Source organism: Callorhinus ursinus, unplaced genomic scaffold (genome assembly GCF_003265705.2).
Source record: "Callorhinus ursinus isolate GAN/ISIS: 27379988/994484 unplaced genomic scaffold, GSC_fseal_2.0 scaffold7, whole genome shotgun sequence".
Lineage (NCBI taxonomy): Eukaryota > Metazoa > Chordata > Mammalia > Carnivora > Otariidae > Callorhinus > Callorhinus ursinus.
In genome coordinates, this window is record NW_027397069.1 from 64,675,754 (window position 1) to 64,700,041 (window position 24,288).

General features: G+C 37.7%; 1 protein-coding gene and 1 long non-coding RNA gene across 2 annotated transcripts in view; one reads left to right on the top strand and one right to left on the bottom strand.

Moving 5' to 3' along the window:
• Positions 1 to 1,584: 1,584 nt before the first annotated feature.
• BRCA2 (BRCA2 DNA repair associated) overlaps positions 1,585 to 24,288 on the bottom strand; it is a 60,799-nt gene continuing 38,095 nt past the window's right edge. The window contains exons 17-27 of the mRNA XM_025875079.2: positions 23,087 to 23,257; positions 22,223 to 22,577; positions 18,778 to 18,933; positions 18,530 to 18,674; positions 17,123 to 17,244; positions 14,764 to 14,962; positions 14,380 to 14,543; positions 14,151 to 14,289; positions 5,065 to 5,309; positions 3,356 to 3,502; positions 1,585 to 2,223 (exon numbers count right to left, since the gene is read on the bottom strand). Of these exons, the coding sequence (XP_025730864.1) occupies positions 1,585 to 2,223; positions 3,356 to 3,502; positions 5,065 to 5,309; positions 14,151 to 14,289; positions 14,380 to 14,543; positions 14,764 to 14,962; positions 17,123 to 17,244; positions 18,530 to 18,674; positions 18,778 to 18,933; positions 22,223 to 22,577; positions 23,087 to 23,257 (2,482 nt within the window). The remainder of the gene's footprint in view (positions 2,224 to 3,355; positions 3,503 to 5,064; positions 5,310 to 14,150; positions 14,290 to 14,379; positions 14,544 to 14,763; positions 14,963 to 17,122; positions 17,245 to 18,529; positions 18,675 to 18,777; positions 18,934 to 22,222; positions 22,578 to 23,086; positions 23,258 to 24,288) is intronic.
• On the top strand, positions 1,904 to 10,298 carry LOC112826783 (uncharacterized). The gene is made up of 2 exons (XR_003209039.2): positions 1,904 to 2,030; positions 9,884 to 10,298. It is a non-coding gene; the product is annotated as an uncharacterized lncRNA (long non-coding RNA).

Here is a 24,288-nt window from a genome sequence, read left to right on the forward strand (position 1 = left end):
CATTCATATAGCTGGCATAGGGCTTTATGTACAAGATAATAGGCTCTCATTAAGTGATTGTTGAATAACACAAGTTGCTTTTACCTTTTATCCCTTATACAGTGCACCTTCTTGACTTTGAAATCATTGTCACTTCTTAGAGGATAATATCCATTTATACTTAAGCTTCATGGTTTGCTTATATAGCTTTGCTATATTATTTACAACGTATAAAAAAGGTGTGCATGAGATCTCTCTGTGATCTAAATGGTAATGAAGAACAGAGGAGGTACTAGCAATTCAGGTTTTCTAGGAATGAAAAAAAAAAAGGTAAAATTCTTATAATTCTTTTTGTTCACCTGAGATTCAAGTTTTATTCCCTGTTCTAGAGTGGATCACTTGGAAAATGATTGGGGTGTGAAGGACCAAATTGTTTGAACAAAACTTAAATCACATATTATTAAGACTGGCAGAACACCTGAGTTAAAAAACTGCAGAATGGACTATTTATGTTAATAATTTTTAGAGGAGAGAAAAATCATGGATCACAGTTATGAAAGAAAAAAACTGCTTCTTAAAAGATTTATTCTAGGGTTTGAAATGTGTTTATAGATTTGAAAACATGGTATTTTATATAAATTTAAGACATATTAAAAGACCTGTTTGAAGAGCTTCTCCATGCTATTAGCTCCTATTAGAACTGCATTCTCTTTTCTCTATTAAGCATAGAAAGGTAACAGATGAGAATGTCCTCTTATATTGAACTATTCCTGTCTGCCTTGGTGGTTAGAGAAAATCAGGTTTGAAGGAAGGACTTGCTGAGTCCTGTGATAGGGCTAAAAATAAAGCAGGTAGAATCACAGCCAATTTGAAAGAAAGATTTTCTCTTAAGTTGCAGATGATCATTTTGTTAAAAAAACACGAACACTATGAAATCTGCTTTAAAGCATTTGAATTTTTAATTAAAATAATTCAGCGATCACACTGGAATCATGAAAAGGAATTACATTGAAGATTCTGTTTTTCTTGCAGTTATGCTGTCTTAAGGTTGAAGAATTGGTCTAAAGAAAACACCACTGTTGTTTCTTACTCCCTCTGACTTTTGATCAGGATAGAACTATAAGAGAACCAACATTCATTAAGGAAAAGTGGTTCATAGTGGGTTACCTCTGAAAAAACCAAACCAAACCAAATCACCTAAAATAGGAACTAAACTAAAAGGAATTACAGGAGTCAAAATAACTGTACTTAGAAACCTAGTTTCATTTAATTAAGGACACAATTTAAAGAGAAAGGTATGTTTACTTTGTAAAATATACCTGATCAAATCCAGTGATCAAATCCAGTCATAAAGATTTAAAGATTTTTTTTCTTGATTAGTTAGTAAATAAATATACAGTCAATTTTCAGACATGTAACTGAGATTAAAGTATATCGTTACAGAGACAGGCCAGGCGCATTCCTGAGATAGACAAGCACACAGGGAGATTTGGGACTGTGTCCTTTTTTTCTCATGCAAATCCTGATGTACTTGATGCAAATCCTGATAGGCTGAAGCTGCATTTTCTACAAATTGGAAAGGCTGAGTCAGTAACTGATTTATTGTCATTTTTGTTTCTGTCGCCTTTGCAGTCTCATAGATGCCCTTTTCACTGTACTTGCGTCCTGCACATTGGTCTCCCACTCTTCGGTGCGGGCCTGGGGGCTCCCGCATCCTGTGACCCCAGATGCAGCAGAATGCCTTTTCTGCCTCAGATAATCTTTTGAGCTCTCGGGAGCAGTCCTAGGGGAGTCACTGAGAGACATAAGTTGATTTTCTCCTGCCAGACCCGACAAAAGGGCTTGAGTGTTTATCAATGCGAGTTCTTCGTCTGCTATTGAATCACTTTCCAAAAGGGAAAGGTCATTAAATTTAAGTGGAGTCATCTGAGGAGAATTCAACTCTTTCTTCTTTATAGGTGTTTTGTATTTGGTGCCGCAAGCCCGTGGTGGCTGAAAGGCCTTCTGTGCAGCTGGAGAAACAAATGTACAAATGGGACTGACAGGCGGAGGTAAAGGCAGTCTACTCAAAAAATCCAAAGCTTTTCTCTTCTTGCAGCTTTTTGGGTCATCCATCTCTTTCTCCCCTTTACAATAAGACTTTGAAATCATTTGGGCTGATCCAGGTGTGGAAACAGACTTCTCTTTTGGCTTACGAAGTGATAAAGGACTCTGGTAATTCATCTCACTACTGGGAGAAGACATCTGATAAAAAGACAAAAAGCAGCCTAGATAATTATGCACTAATATATAAAACATCATCAAATTAGCTTTTCATTAGAATTATTTTTTTTAAAGATTCATTTATTTTAGAGAGAGAGAGAAGGGGGAAGGGGCAGAGGGAAAGGGAGAGAGAGAGAATCTCAAGCAGACAGACTCCCCAGAGTGTGGAACCCGAAGCAGGGCTCGATCCCAACCCTGAGATCATGACCTGAGCTGAAACCAGAGTCGGACACTTAACTGACTGAGCCACGCCTGCACCCCTCACTAGAAATATTTAAGCACACAAATACCACACACGTTGTCACTCCCCTCATGACTCATAGGTCAGATGATTCCAAGAGACCTTGATATGATTGTGCTCATTCCAGAAGAAAATAGTTTTGCATAAAAAGATACAAAAATGACAGGAAAAGAAAGAAGAATGAAGACTAATTGTACTAAAAGACAAAAAAGGAGGTAGGGGAACATAACTTATGCACTAATCTTTTCTTTTTCATTAACAGTTTAAACAAAGATAAGCATTTTTAAACCATTTTAAGAGCACAGACTGACTGGGTTCTAGTAGGTATACTTTTCTAGTTTTGTGACTTTAAGCAATTGTTCAACCTCTCTAGGCCATAGTTCCCTCATTTGTAAAGTGGAGATAATTTCCATCCCATGGATCGTTGTGAAGATTGAGTTAACATAGATATACCTAGCAACTGTTAGCTACTTAAGAATTAGTCATCAGCCAGTATTACAGACCTTATGGCTTGATGTGCATGTGTTGTGATTTAAAGAGTTAAATCAAACTGAGCTTAGAAACAACCCTAATTGTACAGACTAGTCCTCCGAGTAAAAGGACACAAGCCAAGTATTTTCCATCACATGTACTTGCAAAGTTAAAAATGAAAGCACCTGTTTGTAAAATGCCCCCAAAGAACGTTACATTCTGGCTTTGATAAACAAGATAGAATTTCTAGATAACCTAGACTTACAGGAGACAGATAACAATTAACCACACTTTCTAGGTAAGTTTAATTACATTTTACCATGTTTACTAGGTATACACCAAAATATATTATTGCCTTCATTTATAATATTAACAAAATTCCTTAAATTTACATTAACTTACCAGAAATTTATTTCCCATGCCAAGGACTGTTTGAGCAGTGTGTGGCTCTGAAGCATAGTCTTTAGTCGGGGTGGACAACTTGGGAGCGTTTGCATTAAGTATATGCATAAGTTTGTTTTCTGCATCATTGCAAAACATACCAATATTCTAAGAAAATAAATGGGAAAAGCTGTTTTGTAAAATGAAAATGGACATAGTCATGTTTTCAGAAAATGTTACTTTTAAAACCAGAAATGAAAGATTCAGACCAGAAGAAAAATAATGACACACCCCAAATTTGATAGCAATTGTCAAACAATCTGCCAGTGTAAAAATGCAAAGCCAACACAGTTGTTGGAGGGAGAGAGGGAGTCTGTATGTCAGGGAAGGAAAGAGATGGGAGAGATCTTTCCAATCATCCAGTTTAATAAGCAAGGTTTCACATGATACTGGATTCATTGCTGGAAGATGGTCTCAAGGTCCAGCTCTATTTCCTACCTGCTAGCTGTAAATCATCCAACATCTATAGAGTACGCCTTAGGTTAGTAGTAAAATGAGAGAATCACCTCATGTCTGTTCCAAGAATTAACTGAAACAATGAGTAGGTTAAACCACATAAAACTGTTGTTTCAGAAATTTCAATTGGTCAAATACCAGCAATTTTATAGGATTTAACCTAATTCATGAGAGTATTTTGTAAAACTTAAAAATGCTATGTAAATGACAGTCAGTTGTCTCTGAAGTACCCTTGAACAGTCTCCGAGAAAACCTGGATGTACTCTGTATGGGAGCCAAATAATGAATGCACTCCCCACTCCACCCTCCAGTTTAGAAACCAGATAAATCAGGGTGTTATTCTTCACTATGTGTACTGAGTCTTTAGACAAAATATTACACAAACCTCCTTCACATAGCTGGCTACTCTAATGCTTTTAAAACGTAATTTTATTTACACATATTTTGAATAACACACATTTCAAATATTAAAGAGGCTTATCTTGAAGATTCTTTACTAGTTAGCAATTTATAAAATTCAAAATTTTATTGGAAGGCAGCACTGCAAAGTAGTTAATAGTTTGGGCTACGCATTCAGATGGCTTAAGTATGAATCCTGCTTCTAACAACTTGGCTGTGTGCCTTAACCTCTCTGTTTTTCATCAATAAAATGGAAAAAAGCTCCATACCTCATAGAGTTGGTGGTAGAATTAAATGCGACAGGGCTGGAACAAGGCCTGACACACAGTAAGCACTCTAAACTTTAGCTAATATTATTACTTGCTGTTTATATAGATTTAAGGATAAAATGCATACATTATCCAGGGAAAATAAATTTCAGTGTTCTATTTGGGAGTATTTCAAATCAAAGATATAAACTATAAAATACTAGATATGGAGTTTAAAATGTAAATTTGGAATCGGCATGTTATTAACTAACTACACTACCAACTGCTCTGAACCATGGGTAGCTCCTATAATTCTTGTTGCTCACATGATTTGTAGCTCTGAACGTCCTCCTCACAGTTTCCCCTCACTCAGTCCCCTCCAAATCATCATCTCTCAGCTGTTGTCCTCCTATCTCCTCAGGCTTATGAGCACTTTATACAGGATGAAACCGCATTACATTGTATCTCAACTATCCAGTTTTCATAGAAGCCACCATTTTCCCTTAATATTTGACCATCAAAATAGGAAAATACCAAAATGCGTGGTAATGCACAAAGTAATTTTACCTCGATAGTATTTTTCATTTTGTGGAATAGCTCTTGAAAATGGCCCTCCTTTGGACTGGCAGAAAACCTGGAAAAATCTCCAGCAAATAAAGTAGGAATTCCTGATTTGGCTTCTGGTCGCCACTGGAGGTTGCTTGCAGCAATTAATGTGTGAGGTTTAATAATGTCCTCATTAAGATCGGCCCAAAACTTTATTGCCAATAAATTATGGCATTCATCTGACAAATAGACCAAAGGAGCAAGACCTAAAGAAACAAAACAAAACACCCCACTTCATTATATATGTTAGGTAAATTTAAAAAATGCAAGGAACTTCTAATATGCCCATTTGTTTTGGTATGCTAATGGTAAAAACAGATCAAACTAACTAAATTTAGAGAAAGCTCAGGATTTCCAAAATAGCCTGTTGCTTATCATGCTAAAATGTTAATGCCAATATGACAACATATTCTATTACTGAGGCCATGGGGAAGGAGGTTCTCTGTTGGTGGGAATACAAATTTGTGCAATCCTCTGGTGAAAAAAATTGGTAGAACCTAGCAAAGTGATGCACGTTTACCTTTCCACTCAGCAACCCCACTCTAGTACTCTATTCTGAAGATGTACTTCCAATTATAGTGAGATACATATGAACAAGGTTCAAGAAAATAGTGTGTATGAGCTTATTCACTGAAGCACCGTTTGTAGGTAATTATAAACGATTTAAAGCAGCCTGTATTACGCAAGAGTAGTATGGCACATTCAGACAACACTTACTATGCAGCTGTATGAAAGAATGAGGAAATGCTCTGAAAACACAATGGTCCAAAATCTTGGGGATGAAGCAAAAGCTGTTCTAAAGAGGGAGGTTTATAGCAATACAGGCCTACTTCAAGAAACAAGAAAAACCCCTAATAACCCTTACACCTAAAGAAAATATAAAAAGAACAAACAAAACCCAAAGGAAAGAAATTATAAAGATTAAAGCAGAAATAAATGAGACTAAAAAAAAAAAATTCAATGAAACCAGAAGCTACATCTTTAAAAAGATAAACAAAATTGATAAACCAGACTAAAGCCAGACTCACCAAAAAAAAAAAAAAAAAAAGAGAGAGAGAAAGGACTCAAACAAAATCACAAATGAAGGAGGAGAATAACGGACAGCACAGAAATACAAAGGATTAGAAGAGAACATTATGAAGAATTATATGCCAAGAAATTAGACAACCTAGAAGAAATGCATAAATTCTTAGAAACATGTAACCTTTTTTTTTTTTTTAAAGATTTTATTTATTTGAAAGAGAGAGGGAGAGAGTAGAGCGCACAAGCAGTGGGGACAGGGAGAAGCAGGCTCCCTGCCAAGCAGGGAGCCCAACATGGGGCTCAATCCCAGGACCCTGAGATCATGGCCTGAGTCGAAGGCAGATGCTCAATGGACTGAGCCACCCAGGCATCCCTGAAACATGTTAACCTTCTAAAACTGAATCAGGAAGAAACAGAAAATCTGAACAGACTGATTACCAGGAATGAAACTGAATCAGTAATCAAAAAATTCCCCAATAAACAAAAGTTGATGACCAAATGGTTTCACAGGTGAGTTCTACCAACATTTAAATAAGAATGACTACCTCTTCTCAAACTATTCCAAAAAAAGAGAAGAGGAAGGAGAACATCCAAATTCATTCTATGAGGACAGCATTACCCTGATGAACACAGATGTAAAAATACTCAGCAAAAGATGAGGAAACCAAATCCAACAATACATTAAAAAACAAACAAACAAACAAACATTCACCACAATCAAGTGGGATTTATTTCTGGGATGCAAGGGTGTTTCGGTATTCACAGATCAATCATCATGATACATTACATCAATAACGGGAAGGATAAAAACCATATGATTGTCTCAACAGATGCAGAAAAAGGATCTGACAAAGTACAGCATGTATTCATGATAAAAATCCTCAACAAAGTAGGGTTAGAGGGAACATAACTCAACATAATAAAAGCCACATATGAAAAACACATAGCTAACATCATATTCACTAGTGAGAAACAGAGCTTTTCCCCTAAGGTCAGGAACAAGACAAGGGTGCCCACTTTCACCACTTCTTATTCAACACAGTACTGGAAGTCCTAGGTGCAGCAATCAGACCAAAAAAAAAAAAAAAAGAGAGAGAGAAAAGACATCTAAGTTGGTCAGGAAGAAGTAAAACTTTAACTATTTGCAGATGACATGATACTATATAGAAAACCATAAAGACTCCACCAAAGAACTATGAGAACTGATAAATGAATTCAGTCAAGTTGCAGGATTCAAAATTAATACACAGAAATCTGTTGTGTTTCTATGTACTAATAATGAAATAGCAGAAAAAGAAATTAAGAAAATCCCATTTACAATTGCACCAAAAAGAACAGAATACATAGGAATTAAAAAAAAAAAAAGAGAGAAAGCTCTCTATTCACTGTTAAGTGAAAAGAGAAAAGCACACCAAAAAAAGACTAAAATTCGTTACCCTTCATATAAGAAAGAAGTTGCTATAAGAAGATATATACATGTATCTTTCCACATGTAGAGAACAAACACAGGAAGGATAAACCAGAAACTACAGAGATAGGATGTGGGTAGAGAGAAGGGAAGGAATAGCACTGGGGTAGAAGGGATGAGAGGGACTGACACTTCTTGGAGTATGCCTTTGTGCAGCTGACTCTTAGAATGCAGTATTTCACACACCCTTCACATAGCCCACAAACAAATAAACCCAACCAGATAGGAAATTCAAAATGGAACACAAACATCTTTCCTGGCCTTTCTATCTAAAAGGGCCTAGAAGCAATGGTACCTCTGAAGTAATGAGTACATAGTCTAGCAAGCAGATGTTGGCTGTAAACAACATTTTCTCAAAAAAAAAAAAAAAAAATCCAGGGTTCCCTGGAGAAGTAGTTGATTCAACTTGACTGGGGCAAGGAACATACAACATGAACCTGGAACATCTCGTTGATGCCAAACAGTAAAGAGGTGCTCAAAAAATTACAGGAGTCAACCTGAAAAAATTCCTAAATGGCCGAAACTGAAACAATCGGAGCAACAAAATAATGCAGGTATTGAATTTTAACCCACAGAATGAAATACATATTCATTAGTCCATACTGATATAAATCAATAAAGAAGTAAATTTGGGGAAAAGAGGCAGCTCTTACAGTGGAATTCCAATGAATTCCAATAAATGGAAAAGAAAAAAGGAAATCAGGCAAATACTACAATAAAAACTGTTGCAAACAAAATCAGCTGATGGATGCTGAAATTAATTGGTGAAAGTCTGAGGTGAAATAGGACTTGCACAGTCTCAAAGAATCTGCTCCAAGGTTAAGGTGGCAGACACCACCTTAACCAAATGACCAAGGTTGCCACTCTCAGTAATAAGCAACATCAACTTCATTAACCCCTTGATACAAGAGAAGGACAGGCACAACACTGTTTCTGTGGTAATTTTGCCAAACATGCATAAGCTTATTCCAATCATGAGAAAACCTCAAACCCCAAATGGAGGGAAATGCTACTAAATAATTGATCAGTCTATTCAAAAGAGTCAAGATCATGAAAAACAAGAGAAGACTGAGGAATTATCAAAGACTGGAGGAGAATAAGGAGAAATGATGATGGAATGAAAGTGGGATCCTGGAATAAAAAAAGGAAAATAGCATGACAAGCTTCTAATTCAATTACATTCTATAGTGTAGGTAATAATAGTGTGCCAATGTGAACTTCCTGATTCTGATCATGGTACCATGGTCATGTAGGATGCTTACATTAGGGGAAGCTGGGTGAGAGATATTTGGAAAGTCTGTATTATTTTTGTAACTTTTCTGAAGGTCTGAAATTATTCAAAATAAAAAGCAAAAAAATTTCAATGCCAAAAATGGGAAGGGACCACTGGATAAGCCAGGACAAGCCTAAGGCACTAACCATTCAATCCTACTATTTAGAATTCCTTGTCTCTGTTATTGTAAGAATTATGTTTCCCTTTATAAATGACAGGAATGGATCCCATTCTTAGATAATGATTTGTTTATTCTATTGCAAATGATGGTAATTCCTTTTATTTCTTTCAATTTTATAAGTCGATTTATTTAATGGATTTTAATCTTAAATATTAAAAATTGCTTTTAGAGAAATTATATTTCCCAAGCATGTTCAATTTTCTAATTTTGGAATTTGCCTCTCATTATATTCAAAACTTGATTATAGCCCTTCTATCAAATGCCCTTCTTTAAACTATGTTTTTCAGGTGCCTGGGTGGCACAGTCGGTTAAGCATCTGACTCTTGATTTCAGCCCAGGTCATGATCTCAATGTCCTGAGACTGAGCCCCACATTGGGCTCCACACTGAGCATGGACCCTGCTTAAGATTCTCTCTCTCCTTCTCTCTCTGCCTCTCCCCCTCCCACTTGTTCTCTAAAACAATGAAAACATAAACTCTGTTTTCCCCCAATTATAAAAGTAATACACGTTTACTGAAAAACATTTAGAAAATGCAAAATATAAAAATAAGCTTCCAGGATAGTTTCCTCACTTCATTTTTTCCTAGAGGTTTCATAGCTAAATCAAATCATATATGTTGGAAAAAAAAAACAAACAGAAACTTTACTTATTTCTCTGATTACCACGCATCTTGTAAAAATGGTAACAGTTGGAAGAATTTTTTAAAGTAACACTTTTAGAATGTTGGCACTAAAAAAAAAACCTGAAAATAAAAGTATAAGAAGAAAATTATCTTGTTGGTTTGTAGTCTGGGGTTGCTCTGAACTTATGCTGTACCTTTTAAATTCTTTTTAGAAAATTTCACTGAAAGGATAAAGCACGTAGCAGTTGCCAAACCTCCGTTCAGGAATTCTCCAGCCAGCGATGTTGTGATGTGGGTGCAGAGCCCTCCATCTTCAGGTCCAGCCTGCGCTTTCAGGGAGCGCTGGTTATGGCCCGCTCCCACCTCGGCTCCCTCTCCCAGGCTTGCCCTCTGCTGTAGGGCCCCGCTCTCTGGAGGAAGCATGCATCCAATGACTGGCCCCTAGCCTCAAGCCGGCATGACCCTGAGGGCCATGCTCGCTGCAGAGTCCCCACGGGACACAGAGGTGCTGTTCCTGGGGGCGCTTTCCAGGAAATCTGAGGGTTTCCCAGGGAAACTGACCTAAGAAGTGGTCTCATTTAAGTAATTCACTTTATACCAGTTTTTGTAATACAGTAACAAAACAGACTGAATGCTACAAATCCCTACTTTAAGTCCAATTCTCAAATGGTTGGGTTGGGTTTGGGTTTTGTCAGAGGGAAGTATAAGAAAGAACACATAAGCATTAGAGCCTGAAAGTATGGGTTCGAATCCTTTACATAACTGTGACCTTGGGCAGGTTACTTAACCTCTCTGAGCTCCAGTCTCCCCATCTGTAAAGTGGAATGATAACAGCAAATGAACAGTGTTACTATGAGGACTTTATGAAATTCTCAACAATTACCTGCTCCCCCACCCTGCCCTGCCCCACTTTGTTAGACGTGGGGACAGAAAGAAACTAAAACAGAGTCCCTGTCCTTGAAGAGATCACAGTATCATGGGTGAGGAAGAGGGTCAGGAATGTGGGCACAGGCCCGGGCCATGTGATGCATGTGATGGGTGCCGACCCAGCGAAACACATGACACGCTGCGGCAGCTGAGCAGGGGAGCTCTGACCCCGGCACAGGCATCTGGCTGGGGGGTGGGAGGGGGGCATGTAAGCTGACTAAGGCATGACAACCTTTCTTCAATTCTTCACGAAGGGAGGACAAAGGGCATTGTAAGCAAAGTGAACACATATTTAAAGGTAGGAAGTGCTAAATGTTCTATATAGTGGGTCAGGAACACAAAGTCACAACAGTTGAGCTGAGGTGTGTGGGGTGGTGGCTTAAGGCAGGCAGCAGATGAGTTTTTCAGGTATATGAAGGAGTGTGGGTTTCGTTTTCTAAGGGATAGGAGCCACTGAAGATTTTAAACCAGGAGACATCATGATCAGATTTGGGTGTTACGTAACTAGTACTTCAGGCTTAAGGTGGCACTTTGAAGCTTTCTATAACAGAATTTTCTTCCTCTAACAGTTAACATCAAACTAAATAAAAACAGAAAGAAATGTTCACCAAAAACACAAATGAGGGATACCCTGATATAAAATTTAAAAATTAATGATCAAGGAAAGAAACAAGATTGTGGATGAGGCCAGGCACAGAAAGGCTCAGCTTCTAATTCCTTTCCCCAAACTGGTAAAATGACATGAAGCTTGAGAATGTTATTACCCATAAACCTAAAGGAAAGCAAACGGCCTGCGTCTCCTTGCCTTCTTCCTCTTCTGATCAGAAATAATGAAAATGGCCGCAGGGGAAGCAGGTGACCAGGAATGACTGATAGAAGTGAATGTTCCAGGGTTTAATGGGTTGAACTGTGCCCCACCCAAGATGCTAAAGTCCTAACCCTCCGTACCTGTGAATGTGGCCTTATTTGGAAACAAGGTCTTTGCAGATGTAAGCAAGTTAAGATGAAGTCATTACGGTGGATCCAACCCAATGTCCTTATAAAAAGGGGAAATTTGGACACAGACACGTACATGGGGAGAATGCCATGTGAAGACGAAGGCAGAGATCGGGGTGATGCACCTATAAGCCAAGAACACCAAAGAATGCCAGCAAACCATCGGTAGCCAGGAGCAAGGCACTGGAGAGATTCTCCCTCACAGCCTCAGAAGGAACCAACTCCGCTAACACCCTGATTTTGGGCTTCTGCTCTCCAGAACTGTGAGACAATACATTTTGGTTGTTTAAGCAACCCATTTGTGGCACTTTGTAACAAAGTGTAGCATAGCAAATTAATACCCAGGGTGACTCACTCAACTGGGGAAAACAATGTAGAACAGAGATAGTATCTTCCAGGGATACACAACATACAGTGGAAAGAAACTCAAGTACTCAGCCATCACACGGTAACCAAGAGGGGAAGACAATGATTTGGGATATGGCAGAAAGTCAAGACCCGCCTTTTCCTCTGCACACACCTCACCTCCTCACCACTATGTGTCCTGCCCGGGGCCATCACAAGTGGTTTCAGGTCAGTCTCCACAAGCAGCCAGCTCCCAGGTCCTGCTGTATTCCCTGGGCTGTCTCCAGAAAGCTCTGCACAATGACTTCTTTCACACCATCTCCTACCTCTCCTTGTCTCCTGGAGCACCTTCCCTGGACAAATCTCCACTCCGCTCAACCGCTCCCGTAACTGCTGTCCTTACCAGCTTGCTGGCTCTCCTCGGATGCCACGGCTGCCCCTGCAGACCTCTTGTGCTCCTGGCAGTCAGGCTGGGGTAGGTGACTCCCCTGCTCCTTGCAGGCTGCTGCTACCCGCCCCTAGAAAGCATTCACCCTCCTCACTGGGCCTTTCTCATCAGTATACACCATCTCATCAGGCTGCTATTGGTTTTTTCATCGGAAAAAACATTCTCTTGATCCCAATTCTCCTCCTTGTGAGTGCTCCATTTCCCTTCTTTGCTTAAAGGATGATCTTCTTGAAATGGCTGCATTCCATAACCTAATATGCATGCCTCTCCGTGCGCCCAGTGCACTCCCTGGTGCTGAAGCCAACAGTCCCTTCCTGGCCCTCACCTCGCTGTCTCGGCTATCAAATACCATCTGAGACTGAATCACTCTCACCCCTCCAGGATTCTTCTTCCCTCTGCGCTTTCCGTGCAGCTCACTCTCCTAAGTACTTCTGCCATCTCTCAGTGGCTCGTCCTGTTTTTTCCACCGAGTCCTTTACATCTCTCTGCCTGCCTCTAAACACCAGCGTGCCCGAGCCGCTTCTCCAGCTACCCCCACATCCAGTGACCTCGGCTGCTCTCACAGCTTTAAACATCACCTGTATGATGATGACATCCCAATTTATCTTTATATCTTAGCCCAGACCATTCCCCTGATCAAACTCCTGTATATCCAACTGTCAAGCAGAAATCTCTGTTTATACTAAGTGCTAAAACTTAACTGACCAAACTGAGCTCCTGACCCTCAGCACATACCCTGTTTTTCTTGCACTCTTCCCCTCTCAGTCAATGGCAACTCTTTTCCCAGGTGCTCAAGCCAAACACTTTGGCATTGACTCCTTGACTCTTCTTACCCTACCTACACTGTCCGCCTCCTTCAAAATACAATCAGAAACTTGCTTACATGTGGAATTTAAACAATAACAACAAAAATAAACAAAAAAACCCCCCAAACTCATAGAAAAAGGAATTAGACTGCCTGGTTGGGAAACAAATCTGCCCTCTGTGTTGGAGACAGACACGATCTCCATCCTTCCAAGATTTTCTGCTATGCAAGCATTCTTGAAGTAAGAGTCTGAGGCAATGGCTGCTATAAAATGTGCATAAACATCACAGAGAATAGCCTGCCAACACCAGGAACTAATGGGACGAGGGGAAAATAGCTAGCAAGGTGGTGGATTTTAATCCAGCCATATTGATCATCACATTAAAGCTGATCAGATTAAACAAACCAGTTAAAAGACAGGCCCTCAAACTGCATAAGAAAACAAGATCCAACCGTGTTGTCAGAAAGCCAATTTAAAGATGTTGGTAGGTTAAAAACAAGGGTGGGGAAAAGATGTACCATACAAACAAGAACTAACCACAAACAAGTAGGAAGAGCCACACTAAAGTGGCTCCTTCCCTAAAAAGAAAGTAGGTTTTAGAACAAGGGACATTAGTCCAGATAATGAGGGATACTGCCGAGAAGCTGGAGGTGGAGGCTTGAATGTTCAATAAACTGCAGAGGCACATGATAATTATTTGTCTAGTAATGCTCCAAAACATTTCCAGCAATTTCTTTAAAATTAAATAGCACAGAATGGCATGGAAGTTCTTACCCTGTAATAATGTAGAATTGCTTTTCATTGAGAATTAAGGTTAAAACAGGCCTACTTTCAAATCACTAGTCACCAAATTTGCTGATTTGTAACTCCAATTATCTTGAGATGACAAATTTTAAAAAATATTATTTTTCAAAAGCATCCATAAGAAGTTACAATTAAAAGTACACTGTGTATTACCTATTTTTTTCACAACAGAAACTACAAATCCTATTAGGTCCACCTCAGAACAAGGTGGTTGGAAGTCTGGATCCAATAGTTTGTTGAAGTAAAGGGGCTCCCTCGGCTGATAAACTTGGAATAGGATTTCATCTGAAGCCTATGAGGGAAAAAAAAAATCAGTGTATGTAGATTCTATAAACTAATATGCATTCATCAAAATTAAAAAACTCTAATGAAAAGTTTGTACCGGTAGTTGCTGATACTGGGTTTTCTTTGTTGCTGTTAGCTGTATATTAGCTTTTTCAGATTTACTTTTAGATTGTGATGTTGCAAGATGATGGATTCTGTATCTCTTTCCTTCTGTTAACAGGGAATATAAATCTGATGATGGACGCCAGATACTCAGTGTAACTAGATAAAGAGGAGAAAGATATAATGGAAGAACTGATAAGCATTAAAATTCTTGTAAAACAAACACCGTAACAACAAAGATCTAAGGATTATAGCATTGTTTTGAGGGCAGTGGTAGCCCATTTTTACTCCTCTGATACAAGTTCACTTTATACTTTATCAAGCATTTGAACTCATTTTATTAATATAGTACTTTAACTTATAAAATTTACATACTGACCTGAATCTTTTTCTTTTTTCCCATAGCTTATGATACGCAATTTCCACACGGTTGTAACATTCCTTGATAAAATTTGTTCTCCTTGCTCAGCAGATTCCATAGCCTTCCTGAATTCCAACTGGATCTGTGCTTGCTTCTTATCATTCAACATCTGTCTGTGATTATTCAAGGCTCTTAACTGCTCTTCACTAAAGTAACCCTATGATCATTTAATATATTAAGGCAAATGATACTAGAATAGAAAGCAAACAAAAAAAACCCTCATCCATTGTAAATGCATCCCTTTAAATGGGGATAAAATACAACAGAATTCGAGTTCACTTTAACAACATGACAATATAAAAATTGAGACTAATATACTCAGCTCATCACATAACAAATATTTTCAGGTGCCTTAACTGTTCATTTATCTTTGTGACAAATTTCCCGAGGGCCAAGACAACCCCCTACTTATAAATGTACTCTAATAATCATAACCACCACCATCGTTATAAATACCTGACATTTGAGTGCTCCCTGTATCTGAGGATTGGATCTGTGTGTGGTAAATGTATTAATTCATTTAGTCCTTACAATAACCCAGTGGGGTGGACACTAGTATTGTTTGCATGTTGTAGAAGATGAAACTGAGGTACAGAGAGAATAAATAACTTGCAGGGGCGTATAGGTGGAGGTAGTTCAAGAGCTCTCATTCTTAACCCGAGGTAGTATAATTTTATTAACTCTCTGGAACAGCAGATACTGTTGAAAACAGACGCATGCTACAAGCACTTATCTCTGCCTCCACACTTCTCTCCTGGTCATTTTAGCAAATTGCTGTCTGTATCTCTTGGGACTCTCGCCCAGTACAACAAAAGTGAATGAATAAACAAAAAATAAAATCAAATAAAAGATGAAATGGAATCCTGACTCACAATGCACTAGACTGCAGCTGCCTCACACATCTTAATATCCTAATCCATACTGGGAAGGGAAACTACAGGATCTGTGTACCCTGAACAGGTCTTTCTAAATACGCAGATAATGTTTAGTTTAAACACAAAGTCCCCCAACACTCAACATGGTCACTGAAAACAAACCCTTTGGGCAGAGTCTTTTAGAAATGGATGGCTATTTTTCCCCTCCAAGAATTGCAATGAAAACTGTATCTAAGTGAAATCTCTAGAATCATGTACTCTCAGGACCTAGTGAGAAGCCCCTCACAGGCTTTCCTTTGACAGAGGTGGTGGGGAGGCCCAAGAGAGAAATCATCTGCCCAGGTCTAAAACTTAGTCTTCCAACTCTCATTCTGCCCCCTTATTTTCTCCTTTAAATAAATCCCATAAAAGGAAACAAGACTAAATAATATTTTGTTAAATTTTGTGATGAAATTAAAACTATTTTCATGATGACTCATAGAAAACATAGCTTCAATAAGAGGCAAATCATTTTTCAGGAAAGCATAATAAAGCCTTAACTGACAGACTTTCAGCAAGTATACTCACAGGCTTTAAATCCGGACTCACTCCTCACAGGCAGAATCTGAGTTGTCACATTTGGGAATATGAGCAATTCTATTCAGAAAAGCAGTGCTTACTCTCCTAAGGGAGTTTTGTCTATTTTGTAGTCCCACTAGTTAAGAAAGTTAAGGCTATATACTAGATTTACTGTCATCAAATAAATGAGATTAATCAATAAACAAACAACAATTTTCCTCAAATTCCCTCTCCTTCCTATGTAGCAAATTAATCCTAGAATTTGCATTAACTGGATATCCAGGTGTCTAAAAATTCAGGAGATAGCTTAATATATAAAATGATGTTCCAATATTAGTAACTAACATGGATGTGGAACTTTATAATAGTACACTTTTATATACATTATCTAATTTGATCCTGAAACAACTGATTTTATGCCCATTTTACAGCTATTTTATGCCCAATTGGGTAATAAATGGCATAGCCATAATTCTAACACAGTTTAGTGCTTCTGACACTTTTCCACCAAAATACCCTTAACGTAGAAGATTAGGAAATAAACTCTAGGTAGGATCTGAGAAAGAAGTGAGCATATGGAAACTGAGACAATGCTTTGAAGATACTTGTTTTACCTTAAATGTAAACAAGTTTTGCCTGTATTTTAAACCACATTTAACTAATATATAAAATTATTTAATCTTTCTATCCTCCATCTGGTATAGAATTGCAAAGGTACTGCATTGGTCTGGCACATCACTGAGGACCCCAGAAATGCAAACATCCTCTTTGAGAAACACACCCTTTCAACACAGCACTTGCCTTCATGGCCAGAAGATGGACTAGAGCTTCCCACCATTAAGGAGGAAGATTAAGACCCACTGGATGCCCTCTTACTCTCTCACCTCCAGATAACTCGGGTCTGGTGCATTCGTCACTGCTTCATAAAGCTCTGCACCGTCTTGCAGAGCACAAACTTGCTGTCTTGTTAATGCACATGATGGTATACATCGTTTTGTTATATTTTCTAGGAAAAAAGCATCATTAATTAGCCAAGCCACAAATTTAAGAACACTGAAAGCTAGAGGAAAAAGCAAAAAGTACCCAAAGAAGGGAGGCTAAAAGGCAAAACACAATTTATCTACTAAAAGTTTTCTAGGAAAATTTCAAACTAGTGTACTCACTCATGGTTTAAAAAACTGTCACACAGAGAGCTTACTTAGAGAAACTCGTAAGTTAAGTAAATGATTTCATGATTTACTTAATCATGAAAACAGCATGAGCTGGTGAATCGAATATTGAGAGTCCAATTTTTCTGCAGATTTACAGAGAACAGGAAGTTGAAAATCATGAAGAAATGCAGAACATAAAATTTTCAGCAAAAAACAAACATAAATTTCATGTCCTTTATGCTAAAAATACTGTGATTTTTTTATTATTAAAATTGCTGCCACAGGGAAAACAAGATCTAGCTCCAGGTGTAATAACATATAAATCAACAACTACAACAACGAAAATGCAAAAGTTATATATAAAGTAGGTAAGGATATTGAAGAAAGAAAATGATATATGGCTGGGGAAAGTAATTTTTGAGTGCTTATCCTTCCTTTTTATTGAATATATTTGACATATAACACTATGTAAATTTAAGGTGTCCAGTGTGTTACTTTGATACATTTATATACTTAATGTGATTGCCATTGTATTGCTATTTATCACATCACATTAGTACAATATTGTCTATATTCATTATACTGTGCATTGGATCACTACAGCTCATTTGCTTGTTGTTGTTTTACCCTTAAACACCATCAGTTTTATCCTCCCACCCCTCATCCACTGATAACCACCATTTTACTCTTTTTATGAGTTTGATTTAGTTACATTCCGTATGTAAGTGACATTATACTGTACTTGTCTAGGGGAAAATAATTTGGCAGTTTTTTCCTTTGCTGCTGATCTTCCTCTAATACCAAAAGAGGATACTATAAACACTTTAGTACTGAAGCTTAAGAGGAAGTTTACTTAAGACTTCTGAAAAGTGCTATGGTTATGTAATGTTTTATTGCCTAAGACAATCACAAGTATCTAAAAGCTCAGTGTGTTGAATAAAGAGGTGATAATTTGGGGTCACTTCAATGCTTATCTGTATATCTATGTAATTCAGATACAGAATTAGGAGAGAGAAGTCTATTATTCAAAACAAAGACATTCACTCAATTACAGAGGTTAAATCAGAAGCCTCTAAACATCTTATAAAAAAACACTTATTCTCATATTAAAAAGAACTTGTAATATACAACTCATTTTACCGTCATGCTTTTCAAATTCCCCTTGAATTTTATTGAATAAGACTTCTAGTTTCTTTTGTTGGGCTTCTGCATATTTTGTTGCCTCCTTTTCTTCCTCTCGTTCATTCCGAAATACGCATACTCCAGACAGGGTCCTCTCCATCCACTGTAATGATGTGTCAAACACAGATACATGGTAGGGAGGGATCATTCAAATTAATTGTCCCAAAAGGAAGAAATACACAGTAAGCTTTAAGAATATATCATACCTGTATTGGGTATGCTCTTTGAACAACTACATCAACACAACCAACATTTCCTCCATCACTGAAAAGTGATGACAAGGGGAGAGGGAAAGGCCTAGGATCAGGAGAGAATCCAAGTTTGGCATACCAGCGAGCAGGACGAGTACTGTTAGCAGAAATCTGGACAAATTAATGAACAAATCGATTTATAAGTTTATATATTCAATTCTATTTCAGATGTCATAACATTTTCATTCATTTCTTTCATTCATTCAAACATACTCATTTTCAAAATCCTCATGAACATAGGAGTGTAGAGAAACTGTGCAAAAGTGAAAACACTTTCAAAATACAGTCTCTCAAAAAATCGTTTATGCTGTTGTAAAGTCTTAATGTAAATGTTACTATTAGAAAATTAATTAAGAGTCTTCAATTTAAACATGATGGATTAAAGACCTAAGGGCAAAGAGAACTGGGGAAAGAAGGGCAGTGGATGAGACATTAGCAAAATTTTGGAAGCTAAAAGTTTATTGGACAACTGGTAAAAAACGAAGCATCCTGAGAATGATTACAGTTAATAAAAATAAACATTTCTAAAGCACTTCTTATAGGGCCTGGATAGTGTTAAGTGCTTTACATCTACTGACATTTAATCTTTACAACAATCCCAAGACTTATTGCCATTTTACAAATGACAAAACTCAAGTATAACCTGCCCAACATTACTCAGCTGGCAAACTTGTATGGAGCCACTAGGAAACAAAATAATTTAAGGAAATCCCTCAGAATTTGGAGGCAACAGGTCCCTCTGAAGGAGGGAGCAAGAGATGCGGCTGAAAACAGAAGGAAAGATAATTAAGTCCTCAGATTTCATTTCCTATCCCAAGGAGTCCTTCCCTTACACCAAGAAGAACCTAGGACAAATTACTTTCTGGAGAGGCTGAATCACACATATCCTAGACTCTGGAACACAAGGCAGAGGCCACTGGGTGGGGCGGGGGGCAGGGTGAGATGCTATACTCAAAACAAAAATGCAATGAAAATCCTTATGCTAAACATGAGTCTCCCTATTAGTTTTCTTACTCTGTTCAGCTCTCAGACAGTCACTGATATTTGAGGGTCTCCTAACAAAAGCAAGTCCCTGTCTTATCACTCCACAAATTGACAAAAGCCCACCTCACACAGAGCTTCTGATCAACTCATTAGTGCCCCACTCTGGAAGAGGAAAGAACAGCTAACAATCATCAGTTGAAGGAAGTCTCCAACTGAGAGACCCAAACAAACAAAAAATTATGTGAAAAAAAAAATGCAGCAAACAGAAGAAACTAAAGTAAAACAAAATATTTATCAATAGCTTCAGAAAGATAAGATGTTGCATCTATGAAACAAGAAGAGGATGTAATAAAAAAGAAACATTTAGGGAGTAATAAGGGCCTCGGAGACCGGAAAATTATGCCAATAGGTACAAGCTCATTTTAGGGAGTAGATAATTAGAACTAGAAAGTAGGGGGAGCAAAGACAACAAAATAGAAAATAGGAGAAAAGATGAGAAAATCAGAAGACCAATCAAAGAAGCCTACCGCCCAAATATGAGGAGTTCAAGAAAATTGAAAAGGAAAAAATGGAGGGGGAAGAAATTATCAAAGAACTACTTCAAGAAAATTTCCTACAACTCAATGAGGGACATATGTTTATAGACTGTTAGCCACTGTGTACCCAGGGCCATGATTTTAAAAGACAGGCCAACCCCAAAGTACCTTGCTGGGAAATTTCAGGATACTGCAAACAAACAATCTTCAAAACTTTTTAGAAACAGATCATATAATGAAGGACTGGGAATAAGAATAGCACTGAATTTAGCAGAAGCTATACCAGAAGTAAAAAGATAATAGAGAAAATGTCTTCAAAATTCTGAAGAGATTATTTCCATCTCTAATTCTGTATTCAGCCACCTTACAATAAGCTCAAAGAAAAAGCTACAAGCTCCCTTTCTTAAAAAGCCTCTGGGGGTTGCTTGTGTGCCTTTAGAGCTAGGGAATAAATCCATATAGATATGAAATCCAGAAAACAGGGCTTCCAACACAGAAAGAAGTGAAATTAATTTGTAGAAATGTAACTGTGCAGCATACATAGAAGGTAACCATGTCAGAATGGGGCAGGAGTATGGAGAGGTCCAAGAGATCTCCAAGAAAAAGAAACAGAATTGATAAAGGTATTTTAACATATTGAGATGATTTTTATGTATCTCTTGTGTGGGAATGAGTTGGTGATAAGGATACAGAAAATTAAAAAAACAAAACAAAAAAAGCAAGACAGTTGTTAACTCCAGGGCAAGCAGTAAGTTGTAAAGAAAATGTAATTAGTGTATTATACGCTGTGCTGCGAAAAATATTTTTCAATCATTATAATGTAAACAGTGAATACAGACTTCACTCCTCAACTTTCATAGCAGCAAGCTAACAGTTAATGTCTAAACTGAAGGAGAAAAGATGACATAGTAGTATATAAGCAAAAGAAACTGCCAAAGAGATTAAAAGTGGTTGCCTTTGGGGAGCATGGACAGAGGTCAGGCAGGATGGCTTCAGTAACTGCTTTTTTGCGGGGTGGTCATAAGCCTATGTTACATGAGGTTTGAAATTATGCACATGCACTGATTTGATAAAAGCAAAACAAAAAATTGAAAGCTACTGCAACTTTAATATTCTAAGCAACATAAAACAAAAGGCTGTTTCCGCTTGACTAAAAGCAACACAATGTGGAGTTAATGACAAAGTATCTCTTTACTTAAAAATGTTTATTAAATGCCTTCCTGAAGTAGAGTGATCCAGAATATGAAAGAAGTAAATTATTTCACCTCATAAGTGAATCTAACTGCACAATATTAATTTCTCAGTATCAATTATTGTAATTGATCAATTTGTAATTGATCAATATTGTAGACTATTGTACAATATTGTATTTGTAACTTATCAATATTGTAGACTATTCAATATGACAAAGTCCTATTATATAGGTTTAAGTCTACATAGAGATGAAAAGTACATTTTATTATTATAGATTTAAGAATCACTGAAACCTAATTTTCTAATCATACTGGAAATAAAGGTCTAATCGAGTAATCAGGGTGGAAACAGAGCAATACTATGAGAACAAGATGGCACCAAGGGCTATAGGTACCCAAAGCCCAAAATCAAATCCAGTGCAAATTTGCTCCTGCATTATTTTAGCTCAATATCACTCTCTCGGTTTCCCAAAAATAGCACAAAAAAATTTAACAGTCTGAGAAATTTGCCACTTACACTCAGACTATTAGTATGTTTTCAAGAAATGGAGCATCTTTAATAGGCCAAAGTTTAAAAATTTAAAATACGAAACCTCCCTAGAATTTAACTGAATCAGGGACCGATTTTTACCAAGAGTGTGCATTAATTTTTTTTTTTTTTTAAGAGTGTGCATTAATTTAATTTACCTTTAACATAAGAGATTCTGGGGCTTCGAGTGGTGTGCAGGCATCAGGAAAGCCCACCAGTTCTGCCCCGTGAATAATGATCTTCTGACCCACGGTCAGTCTACCGTTCTTTACGAGAGCTGCTAGGGGAGGATCAAACTGGGCCTTAACAGCATACCATCCATCCGTGAGCTCGACAATGCCCACTTTTCTGGTACCCACACTACTAGTTTTACTGCTGGAAGTTTCAGATATATCTGTGCTTGATGAAATTATTTCAGAAATACAGAGAACAAGTGTTTTTGCAGCCGTGTCATCCCTTTCCATTATCTTTTTTATAGCTGATCTTCTGCTTCTATCAATTTCCACATCATATCTAAAAATAAAAAGAAAAATGCACATTTTAGGAATTGTGAGTCTAGAATTTCATTGTAAAAAGGTCACTGAATAATTGAGAATAAAAATTAAATACTTTTGCTGAAGAACTGCTAAGACAGAAGAGAATTTAAAATTTGGTAGCTACCAATATAGTAAGTTTTATAATATTAAAATATGAATTAAATATTAAAACTCCCCAAATGCAAACATGGTTTATTAGCAATCCCTGAACAATGGATCAAATTAGTAATTCATATTCTTCTCACATGCCAAGAGGTTAAAGGGGGTGGGGGAAGAGGGAAGCAAGAGGTGTAGGAATGTGTGATTTCTCTTAAGGGGGCTGGAGGATTGACAAGAGAATTACTGCGTACAACTCAGCGGCAGTGTGGGATGGCGACTGTCACTGACAACCGACTCGTGTACCTCTACGATGGGGAAGTCACAGCCTGCGCATAAGTCTGAACCTCATCACATATGTGATTACATAATATAATGCATTGAACTTGCCTGTATTTTAGTTGAAGAAGCACCCTTTCTGGGCTTAGGCACCTATTAGCAAATTCCTTAGGAAAGGCAAATTCCATAGCTGCCAGTTTCCATATAATCCATCTGTAGTGATTATACACCCAAACTCTAGAAATAAGATTTGGATCCACACCTGGGGTGTCGCACAGAGCCCTGACCAAATAAAGGTAGAACAATATAAAAATACACATAAGATGATACTGAATTCAATAACCATGACCACTCTTTGCACAAACACTACATCATACAAGATCATTTAGTACATTTTTATGAGTCAGAATATAAGTAATATAATTTAGAAAATGATTTGACATGTATCAAAATATACTAATAAAATTAACATAGTAGTCAAAACAATTATTTCAACTGGAAAATGAGATCCTTAATTTAAATAATTGTATTTTGGGGGCGCCTGGGTGGCTCAGTCGGTTAAAGCGGCTGCCTTCGGCTCAGGTCATGATCCCAGGGTCCTGGGATCGAGCCCCACGTCAGGCTCCCTGCTCCATGGAGAGCCTGCTTCTCCCTTTCCCTCGGCCTGCTGCTCTGCCTATCTGTGCTCTCTCTATGTCTCTGTCAAATAAATAAATAATATCTTAAAAAAACAAAAAGTAAAATAATATTTTAGATTATTTTTCTTAAAAGAGATTGTTTTTAGAAATCACCTAAGAACATCCTTCTCTAGGCTAGTGCTTTTTAAAGATCCTCCTCTCTCTGCTCAAATCTCTAACTCTCCTTCCTTCCGCATTCTCGCTTTGAGTACTAGGGAAACAAATAATCAAGAGAACTTCGAGATGCTTCCACCCTCACAACCACCAGCCCACCAGCATCTGGACCTTTACACTCTGCCTCTCCTGCCACACTAGCTCCCACCCTTTCTTGCCTAGTTAAGGACTTTGATCTAGGATATGCCTCCTCTCTCTCCCCAACATCAACTTCTTTCTTTTCTACTGAACAATTTCCAGCAGTATAAAAATAGTTTTTCTTTCTTCCTTAAACACAATACAATACCCTTTACTCCTACTTCCTTCTCCACATATTGCCCCTTTCTCACCCCATCAATTTACTGACTTATTTTCATTAAGACTAATAATGACCTCTGCATTGCTAAATCCATGTTCAATTCTCAGTCATCTTCCTTTACTCACCAGCAGTGACTGACACCTGGTCATTCTTTATTCCCTGAA